This window comes from Conger conger, chromosome 4 (assembly GCF_963514075.1).
Source record: "Conger conger chromosome 4, fConCon1.1, whole genome shotgun sequence".
NCBI classification, from domain to species: Eukaryota; Metazoa; Chordata; class Actinopteri; order Anguilliformes; family Congridae; genus Conger; species Conger conger.
The window spans coordinates 67,336,873-67,348,115 of NC_083763.1; the positions used below are offsets into that span (position 1 = coordinate 67,336,873).

At 46.3% G+C, this 11,243-nt stretch overlaps 1 protein-coding gene across 2 annotated transcripts; it reads left to right on the forward strand.

The window, feature by feature from the left end:
- Positions 1-1,406: 1,406 nt before the first annotated feature.
- rnf32 (ring finger protein 32) lies at positions 1,407-10,700 on the forward strand. Of its 2 annotated transcripts, none has more exons than XM_061240692.1 (9): positions 1,407-1,536; positions 2,074-2,161; positions 2,973-3,216; positions 3,478-3,620; positions 4,996-5,028; positions 5,250-5,374; positions 5,907-6,015; positions 9,076-9,243; positions 10,041-10,700. In XM_061240692.1, exons 2-9 carry the CDS (start codon positions 2,156-2,158, stop codon positions 10,254-10,256), a joined length of 1,044 nt encoding a protein of 347 aa, XP_061096676.1. In that variant the 5' UTR covers positions 1,407-1,536; positions 2,074-2,155; the 3' UTR covers positions 10,257-10,700. The 2 variants fall into 2 exon arrangements, with proteins under 2 accessions (XP_061096676.1, XP_061096677.1); XM_061240693.1 differs by having other exon boundaries at positions 1,408-1,536; positions 2,085-2,161.
- The last annotated feature ends 543 nt before the right edge of the window (positions 10,701-11,243 follow it).

Genomic DNA, 11,243 nt, shown 5'->3' on the forward strand with positions numbered 1-11,243 from the left:
ATTCATGAGCAACACTGGACTACACTACACTCATTTACAGTACAGTAAAAATGTTGCTTCATCTTGATCATACAAGATGTTATTTGAAGTCATTGTGATTAAATCGGACTGGAAAAGAATATATCTTTACATCAAGGATGCACTACAATGCACTGGAGCCCAATAAAATAGAGGAAGGAGGGCCTAATTATGTCATGTAATTTGTTCCAGTGATTATCAGTAAGAACATGACACAGAATGTCCTTTTAATTAATTTTATCACAGTGAGCCAGACAAGATCTTTCTTTTTTTATGGATCCTAACGATTAGCTGCCATCTGAGCCGAGCAGATGTGCATCTTCATTCATCACACATTTATAATGTCTACTAACATCTCCCACAGCACCATTCCCCTTGTCTCAGGGCAATTAACAACATTTCTGGAATGTTGTTCACATCTCAGACCAGGCAGCCTGACAGACAGACTTCTGGGATAACCTTGCTGCTGCCCATGGACACCTCAACTGAGAGCAGACAGTAATAAATACAGTCTGACCCTGTAATTAATTACCAAAATAGGGGACAGTGCTACTTGCCTTTGCATAATCAATAGCTAAACTCGGCATAAAAGTGAAAACTGCTATCTCAGAGGTAACATCTCCCTTGGGCATCACAGTAACACCCAACACCCCCCGCCCCCCCCCCAAACACACACACACACACCAATACACAAACACACACACACACACACACACACACACAAAGCTTCTGCATACACATACCTTTACAATTATATATGCATCCAATTTTCTTGGAAACCCTCATTTCAACATGTTAATAAGCATTTAACAACTGTTATAGCTTAATTTGTGTCAACATTACTTTCTTTCATTACTTGTCATATGGTCGCTCTTTCATTTCGAGATTTTGCATCCGTTAACCACAGCAGGAAATTATAAAAAAAAATAGTATGCAGGCATAAATACTATTCAGAGAAGTAGCCACAGCTCATTTTAAAACAATTCACATTTGGTTTCGACCAAACCCTCTTGTTGTAATGTCACAGTGAGAAGTCATTAAAAACAGGAACAGATGCGCATGAATACTTTTGCAACCAGCCTCTCTGTTCATGACCTTGTCAGAGCACAGGTGGAGTGTGAGGTGCTTTTATACTTCGCAACACTCCTCTGCCTCTTAAGTGTTTCCTTGACTTACAGTTTGTAAATTACATGCAGTTTCTAACGAGCCTGACAAAAACGACACACTTCATGGAAGGAGAACTCCCACCATGTGATCATTAATCATCATAAATCAGTAATAAATGTGGACACCTGGCAGCCTTAAGGTCGGACAATTACAGAATCAATTGAGCATGTGACGGTGCTTGTCAAGTATCTGGGTATCACCCGATTGCTTGCACAGGAACCAGTGATGTGTGCAGAAAGCAGCATCGCCCACAGACCACTTCAAGCTACAGCTAAATTGGAGGCTTATTTCGTGGCCTACATTTGCTCCTTTAGCTCTGACCTCTGATGGAAGTAACTCTATCAGGACAGGGTGAGTTATTTAGTTACCAGAGCCATTAGCAATATGGTGGCCTATGCAGTACTCTCTCTCTCATTCTCTCCCTTTCCCTCTCTCTATGACTGTCTCTTGCATGCATGCACACATGCAAACACACACACACACACACACACACACATACACATGCACACACACACACACATACACATTTATTTTTCTTTCCCCCAGTGGAGATGCATTAATGTTCCAGTCTATTATATGCAAGAAAACATATTGCAATGGACTTTTCAAAATAGTGCAAAGTGCAAATATGTTTCTTCTTTTCAGAGTAGGCTATTTCTCTTTCTATTGTCACAATTGCTATTGTAAGGTGTTAAGAGGAGAGAAGAGACCCATTTGAACTGGATAATAATGATGCAAACACATAGTACACATTAATTAGGAAATTTAGAGTTTTCATTGTGTTCCCATATATTAGGTTTTCCCTTTCTCTCCAGTTCTCTTCTTTTCAAACACTTTCTTTTGATCGCCTTTCTGTCTTTTCACTCCTCAATCTTGGGACCTGGGAAGGACATCTTTAGAGCACGTTGTCTGGACTCTGGAGGAACTCCGTCGCTTAGCAACTATGTAAACACTTCCTTGACAGGACACAATGCAGGTTTGTTTTCTCTCTTTTCCTTTGCTGCTCAGTTCATTTCTTGAAATCTTCAACTGTTGCTGCATAAAATGTTCATTCACCCTTATAACTAGCGACCAATTGAGTGAATAATATAATTTCTGAATTTGAGTTCAGTAATATATCAAGTCGTTAGATATTTTTAAAAAATGTTTTGGTTTTAATGCTAGCTTGCTAGCTAGATATGTTTATGTTAGCTGTTCCAGTTTGCTGCCTTGCCTTATTTTAGGTAACGTTAGAGTCAAGATACATGTTTGCTAAGGTAGCTAGTCAAGCTAACGTTAGTTAACAACAAACTGAAGTTAACATATCTGTCCATCAATATAAGCTATTGCTACTTAGCTTTATGGTAGGCAGAGTACAAGTTCATCCCAAGGCTGCATTAGTAACTTAGTAGAGCGAACTAACTGTAGTTAGCTATGTTTGTGAGCAAAACTTTAGTAACGTTAGTCTATAGATAGTTATATACATCACGGAAATAACTTGTCACAATTTAATGTGTGAGTTAAATAGATAATTCAGTATTCAGATAAACAAAATAGCCTTAATCTGTGGATGCACCTGTGAAGTATGAAAATTCAGTAACTTAGCTACCAGGCAACGATTTGTTTCTCTGCAAAGACTTTACAGTTGACAGCTCGTTGAAAGGTCACATATCTACGGAATCTCTACGAATGTTACTAAAAACGCTATCACGATGCCGCTGCTCACTATTTAGAACAGTGCGAGCGCTACAATAGATAAGGGACATCTAGTCTAGTGATTTGTTTCGTCTCTTCTCGTGTCTCTACAGCGTACACGGTCAAAAGGAAGCCACAGTAAATTTGCCATTACTGCAGTTGCTTTGCAAGACCACATATCACGCAATCTATCTCTGTGTGATCCTCTGCCAGAGAGACACAAGAGCTCACAAAGGAAACAAAAACCCCGAAAACCATCTGCAGGTAACACCGTTGGACAGAGAGGGCACCACCGGGACGATGGGCCAGAAGAGAAAGAATACGTCCTCGATCCCTGCCCCCCGCCAATGACACTGGGTACAGTAAGCAGTTTCATGAATTGTGAGGTGTAAGATCACAAATATAGGATAAGAATGTTCTTAACTGATGTAACTGTCACTACTGGTAACTGAAAGCAATGACATCGAATTTTCTAAAAAAGCATTCCGAAAAAACCTCTCTTTAAAGGCGGTTGGATAGTGATTGCTAGGGTGAGCAAATGTAATCCCATTGGCTGTCAGTCCAGCTATTTCGGTCACAGCATTGTTATTGTCGCTGTTGTGTTTTCTGTGACTGCAGCTCAGAAACTTGGATTGGCTGATGCCCCGCCAGCACCACTGACAGTGGACGAGTGGAGCAGGGTGAAGTGGAGGTCTGTGGACCAAGGGGACTCCAGCCAGCCTTGTGCCATCTGCAGGGAGGAGTTCCGGCTGCAGCCTCAGGTACACCCTGCGTAGATCCTGACGTATTGTTGTGTTTTGACGGCTGCTGTACTTTTCCGAGCCCTTGGGACCGCGCCGGTTCGTGTGAGCGCTGACCTGTGCAGACCCTGTGCAGGGCTCATTGGCACTCCTTTTGACTCACGCGTTACTCAGCTCTGAAGCGACAATGGTGAGGGTCACTCGGTCTTCACACCTTTTTGGTTCCCTTTTAAAATTCCAGTCCCGGCACGAAAACCAGGACAGAAATGATGGCGTCACACAACACTGTTGCCATAGAAGCACATCTAAATATTGGTTTAAAGTGCAAAGAACTGAATCACAAACAAGCTGCATTTGGAATCTCTACGTATTGAAATGACTTGCACCTTTGCGTTATCTACTGTACAGTCATAGCCCATCTCCAGGATAGAACCTAGCTCCAGAATAATGTAACTTTGTTCATTTTTTACATTTGAGAAGAGTTAATTAAGCTGCTCCGTTGAAGTTGAAATTGTTCAGTGCTCAGTAATTAGGCCTGGACGTGGACTGTTCTGCCGGTGGGTCTTGGCTGTGTTGGCAGTGGCGGCCATTTTGTCCCCAGACTAATGGCTTGTCTCGGTCCTGGATATAGATTGTGCACTGTGGGGTGCCCTTTTCATTGGTGATGGAAGACACGGCCTTGCCAAAAACAATGGGAAATCGATGCAGCTCCTTTCCCCGCTCGCCACGCCAGCCGCGCATACGACCGCAAAACAATGGCGAGCAGGTAGACCGGAGAAGGCCGCTGCCCGAGTCTCACCTCCCTCAGCTGGAGCCCGCTGAGTCCCAGCGCCTCGGAGAAAACGCCCCTCGCGCCGTCCGCGCGGCTCTCCCATGGCGAGGGGAAACACTTCAGACAAACACATCCAATGCCAATACTCACTCACCGGGATGCCTGGCTCCTGCAGATACACCGTGATCTTTAAACACGAAACGCTGGCTTGTTTTAGCAATGTCTGTGTTTGTGTCTCTGTTTATTTATTTATTTATTTATCTTTTAGTGGAGGGGTAGAGGAAGGACTTGGGACGGAGGGGGTGCGGTTAGGTTGACGGTGATGTAGCAGTGTGTTTAGATGTGTGGTTGTCGTCACTCACGGTTTGGTTTTTGGGTAATGAAATGGTTTTCTTAGGAAATCATGCACTGTTGAGACTGTGATGGCTGAGGGTAGAGGCTGTGAACCGTGCAGGGCGAGAGCAGGCCTTCTCGCCCCTCGCTGCAGACAGACGTGTTCATGTTTTGGTGAAATTGCCACGCAGGGTGCAGCTTTGTTTTTCAGTGTTGAGACATATTGGGACAAGCAGTGGAATTTAATGCGTAGTGCTTTCTCACGCCCGTATCCTTCCCCGTCCTGTCCAGGTCCTGCTGTCCTGCTCCCACGTCTTCCACAGGGTGAGTCACGGAGCCAGTCAAACAGACATCTGTGGTGCTGTCTTATATCCTCCTAAGACCCAACATTCATTTCTGTCCCCTGTAAAGGACACAAGTCTCTGGTCTTAATCGCAATAACCATATCTTCTACGACAGTGAAACCTCTGCTACAAGAGGCAAGAACCTTTTCTTTCTGTCGGGATAAGTAAGGTAAGTTTTCAGCCGTTGATTCTGTCGCACAGGTCTGTTTGCAGGCGTTTGAGAGGTTCTCGGGGAGGAAGTGCTGCCCCATGTGCAGGAAGGAGCAGTACCAGACCAGAGTGATTCACGACGGGGCTCGGCTCTACAGGGAGAAGAGCGCAGTCAGGTAGCGCGCTGCTAGCCCACTGTTAGCGCCTCGGTTACATACTGTAGCAGCAGGGAGACGTGTGCAGTCAGGTAGCGCGCTGCTAGCCCACTGTTAGCGCCTCGGTTACATACTGTAGCAGCAGGGAGACATGTGCAGTCAGGTAGCATGCTGCTAGCCCACTGTTAGCGCCTCGGTTACATACTGTAGTAGCAGGGGAACGTGTGCAGTCAGGTAGCGCGCTGCTAGCCCACTGTTAGCGCCTTGGTTACATACTGTAGCAGCAGGGAGACGTATGCAGTCAGGTAGCGCGCTGCTAGCCCACCCTGAGGACCACAGGCATGGTGTCATGGCTGGAGAACTCAAAAGCTCTAGTTTAAGTTAAAGAGTTGAGTTTAGGCAGTTGCTCTGCATGGTTTGCCCTGTCGCCAGTGGCCGTGCTCCAGTGGAGAAATGCCCAATACTCGAAATTTGAAATAACTCTGATAGGTTAAAATTCTTCCAACTGAAATAATTCTCTCTTCTTTTATTTTGAAAAATGATTTTATCACAGAATTCAAGCATGTTGGCGGGGCTATGTGGTTCGGAAGTGGTATGGGGAAGTAAGGAAAACCGTACCTCCTAAGGACAAAGGATTAAGAAGAAAATTCTTTGAACAAAAGGTACTGTACATGTCATCTTAAATATGTGGTGTGTGTCATATTAAGCATCTGTACTCTGCTCCTGGAAGAAATGAGCATGGTACAGTTCTAGCTTTGTTTCTTTCAAATTATTTTGGGTGTAATTTTTGGCTTCCTCAGAATTGTTCAGTATTTTAGTGCTTTCGTTCTGCTGTAAGTACGTAAATATCTATATTCCAGAAAAATATTGGGTCATTATGGGAGATTTCAAATTATTAGAGCATCATTCTATTCTGAAAGTTGTACAATTGTTTGTGTAGATGAATGCAGTTCCTATTGGCTGTCACTGCAGTAAAATCATAAAGCACTGACCACATATTTCAAAAAACGTGTCAATCAGAAAACAGTGCCGCTCTTAACAATGCGGTGCCTCACCAAAAAAAAAGGTCATTCCCTCCTCCTGCCTCTTAAAAATCAAGCACAACAACCAGGCGTTCTCTTTCTTGTCAATTGACTGAATTGGTTAACAGGGCACATTCTGGAGGCCTTTTGCGAGAGGCATTGAGAGAGCCCTCCTCTAACTGTATTCCAATGAGCTGCTCCCGGTTCATTCTGCGGCGCGGGGGCCAGGGCGGACCGTCAGCGGTAAATATATCAGTCCTAACGAGGCGGCGGAGGTGGGCTCCGCGCAGGGGCCCGGGGACCCCATCGATCTGCGCAGGGCCTTTGAAGCCGTGTGAACCCCGCGCTGTGTGTAACCTAATTAAGGAATGTGTGTTTTGGTCAAACAGATTGTACATTCCAGCCCCGGCACAAAGAACGGCTCCCACCGCGTGTTTGCTGAGCCTCCTCTAAAATGACTTTGGTTTTAACGGCTGTGCGTCTCGGCACAAACGCCCGTTCTCAGCTGCTTTTCCTGCTTTATACACCGGGGAAAAGCCCAAAGGGGAAGGACAAATGGAAGAACGCGGTAAAAAAAAAGTATGATTTAGGCCAAATAATACAGTGGGTCTGGTCTTGCTAAAATAAAATAAAAAACGTTTATATACTGCATGTATTTCACTTTGATCCATTTCGTGATTTATGTTATCTGGGCAATAACTTATCAAATTAATAATATGATTTTGTTCATTTGTGCCGCTGTTGTAAAGGGGCAATTTCAAGAAATGGTGGGGTGAATGCATAGAACTGAGCATGATGGTTGTGCTGAGTACGATGGCTGAGCATGGGGATCTAGTCTTCTTGTTATTCTAAGCATACTTCATATAAAGTTTAAGTATTATGAAGTGTAAATCGTATACATCAGGTATACTTCAGCATACTATTTTTTTACATGGGCAGGCAGTTTCTTAAGTGAGTTTCTGAACTGAGCATAGGGCTATAGTCCTCTTAGCACAGTGAGCGATTTGGTGGACCAGTTGCCGGAAGTCCATTCATTTTCTATGAAGCTGAGCGAGTGATGAAAATTGGCCAAAAGAAGTTGCCCGTGGCTTAGGTTTTCCCCTTCAGGGTAAAGTACGTGGACAGAAAGCCGAGGGCTGGCTGAAGGCGTTCACGGACTCAGTGGATCCTCGTCCCCTGCTCTCTGTGTGACCGGCAGCCCCTGTGGGACAGTGGCCTCTGACACAGCAGCATGCGGAGGGGAAGATTGCCCTCTAGTGAGACAAACACACCGTCTCCTACAGCATGTCTGTCCTGGGGGTGGGGGGGGGGGGGGGGGGGGGTCCCAGAGCAGAGCTCTCAGACACTGCTCTGCACTGTGCACCAGCTCGAGTCAGCAAAACACACCGAGAGGGTTTATACGCTGTCCGGCTCCCGGCTTCTCGTCTGTGTGCCAAGTGTCAATTTAGCTTAAGGTCAGCGAGTCCATGGTAATGCAAAACCCTGACATAGCAGGCCGCCGATGAGTTAGAGGCGTCCTCAGAGTTGCTTCAGCAGAAATCCCGTAGCGCTCAGTACAGTTTTGGGTTAGTGGCACTTTCCCCCATTGTGGCTTTTACGATCATATTAAATCTGAACCTCGGAGGCGAAAAACGAGGCGTGGGAGGATCTGTCGAGGGCGTTTTCGGACAGCGCGTCGAGGGCACTGTGTGTTTCCCCTTTCCCCTGCGAGTCCTCTCCGCGCGCCACCCAGGCCAGACTCAAAATGGCGGGATAATGTGTGCGGAGGGTGAAGGGCGTGGGTCCTTCATCGCTTTGATCTGTAGCTATAAACTTTGCTTGCGCCTGTCGCATTATTGTGGCGAAGCTATTTATGGCGCCAATTAAATCCCGTCCCATCCCGCGGCCTGGCCCCTCCTCGCTCGGGGCCCGTCATATTGACAGTTATTTGAGGAAATGGCCGGGCGCGTTTGTGAAAGGGATTGTGGCCCTTTTCCCATGTGACCTCTCCGGCAGTTTTAATTTAAATTTAACCCGAGCCGAACAGCGGCGCTGAGGTTTGCTCAGCCCGAGCGCTTGCTTTGTCGCACAGAGATGGCAAACAGTCTGTCATTCTGCTGCTAACTGGCAGTGGCACCAGGCAGCAGGGCTACGAGGATATTAAACCAGCCGAAGACTGGAAAAAGCTTATCAACCGATTCATTGATACCTGGTAAATACCAAGCTTTTCATTTTGTTCTTCAGGTCCTACCATAAGTCAACACATTAGGAGGCATTTGCTGACACCAAGACGGATTGCTTTGAAACGTTCCCCTCGAGGTGGACAAAGTTCACCTGGGCAGTTTTTGTTTGCCTTTTCCTGGAGAAGTTGGCCATAAAACATTACTTTAATTGTTAACGGTTGTTTAATTAGCGATAAAACGCGGCAATAAAGCTCTCGTGATGTCAATGTGACATGAGCAAGTGTCGGTCAACTGGATCACATGCGCTCTTCCACGGGTATTGAATTATTTGCCCGTTCCGATACAGCTTAAGGCAGCTGGGATGCTCGTTTATACCCCAAACCCTTTCAAGATAAAGCATTTCTAATGGCTCTCCAATGGAGAGGGTGGTAAATGTCCACCCTGCTGATAACGTCTAAAACGAAAGATTTAAACTCTGCGTTATCTTTCCCACCTGAAACGGGCCGTGTTGTTTGAATAAAGCATTTCTTACCATCAGTTTCAGGAGCTGAGTGACAGCCTGGTCCGCTCCTGTGACACCGACGTGGAGGAGTTTCTCAGCGCCATTGATTGTGAACTTGCCTGGAGCAGAAGTGCGCTCTGTCAGTTTGAAGAACAGCGCGTTTCAGAGACAAAGGAAGAGGACTGGGACAAAATTCAAGAGAAGGTACCTTTCTGCAGGCAGAGCACACGGCTTGGCACTGACATCCAACACTGTCAAAATAAGAGACTTCCTCTCAGCTACACAAATTCTGTTAGAGCTCAAATGGTAGTTTTGCCATTCAGAATATTGTCAACACCTTTCCTTGGGACACCAAACACATTTTATTATTTTTTTTTTATGAATGTGAAATATTCCCCATTGTAGTTGTAAGGATAGGCCAAGGTCCATTTTCATCACGTGAGCCCTACTCCAGAAAGAGGTTGTTAGGTTCCTACAGCCCCATTCAAACAGGCTGGTCTTTTCACCCTGCCAGAATAGCATCATCCACAATAGGAAAAAGTGCCCTCCATTATCTGATTCGGAAAGGTCATTGACAGGGCAGGAGCTGCTTAACCTTGGCTTGGTAGACACAGCACTGCGGGTTGTTTACCAAACACCGCTCTCATGAGGGCAAACAGTGTACACGGTACAGGCCTCATGATCAAACATTTAAGCGTCAAACGAGTCGACTTGTTTTCCGAGTGAGGAACCTGCCTGTGCTCCAGGGATTAATTGCACTGTAGACATCTGCCCTTAACGACGCAAGTATTAAATACAACGTTTAAACAAGCATAAATCCGTCGGGTCAAACAAGGTTGACATGCATAGGAGTGAAATCGGGTTGGGTGCTGAGAAAGCTGTGAGAAATGACCAATTAAACGTCCCAGCGTTATTTCCTAAGTCACCTGCGTGGCGTGTTGTTGTTGACGTGGAAAGCAGGCGGACCCGAACAGTCACGCCCCTTCTCCGGTGCGTTCCAGGCTGCCAGACAGGAGGCCCGGGACTGTCCCATCTGCCTGGCCCCCCTGTGCCTGGGGACGGGCCGTACGGAGGCGGGGGGGCGCAGGGGTGTGCTCCTGCTCTCCTGCTCCCACCTCTTCCACCGCTGCTGCCTGGAGGCCTTCGAGACCTTCTGCCTGGAGAGGAGGCCCGTGTGCCCGCTCTGCAGGTCCCTCTACCACAAGAGGCTCGTCTGACTCTACCCAGCAGCACTGTGTGAGGCACTGCGGCTCACGCTCTCTGAGGGGCAGCCCGTGTGCAGGTCCCTCTACCACAAGAGGCTCGTCTGACTCCAGCACCACTGTGTGAGGAACGTGCTCCCTACTGCAGCAGCATCTGAGCCTGATGTGAGGATTGGTGACTTTGTACCTCACCTTTTCTGTCTCGCTCAGGGAATGTGTTTTAGTGGACCTCAAAGCCGACTGCTGTCGACTCCTGATGATGTCAGGAGCACTGGACTTGACTGGAATAATTGCGTGCTTAATAGGAGTGGACTGAAGTATGCAAGTACCGTGTGTATATACGTCATATTATCCTGATAAAAAATATACTGTTACATTCCCAGACTATGGAAATGATTTAATGCTGACACATTTGTAAGATGTGGTATTACTTGATAGCTTCACATAAATGTTTCTTGATTCATGTGCAAACAGACAAATTATGAATTTATGACTTTAATAAATAATTCTAATGTATTTTTCTGTACTGCCCCTCTCTCCAGCACCATGTTGTGCACAGTGCAGGTACGCTGAGGCAGATCTGAGGTGTAGCAATGCTCAGGTTTATTTGATGACCTCTCATCACACACGATCGCTTCGCAGGAAACGGATCATACCCCTGGCCGCATTCTTGTGTCTGGCAACAGCCGTCTCATTCACTGAGTCTGTGCCAGGCCAGCTTCCTGAAGGTTACCATAGCTGTGTCTCATAGCCGCAGGACTGTGGGAATACACAGCCGCACAGCAAACAGTCCCTCTTTCCAGAGATGTGGACACAACTATAAATCTCCGATCTATCGGTCCGTTTCTGAGATGAAGGAGCGCACGACACCATCGTCAACCGTGCCCAGTGTGTACAGAGTTCAGAAGAGCAGGAAAAGCTTTTGCTCAGAGTCAGAGTGGGCCATTGCCACGTAGGTGATTTTATTATGCATATTGAATGTGTTATTGTCAGCTTAAATGT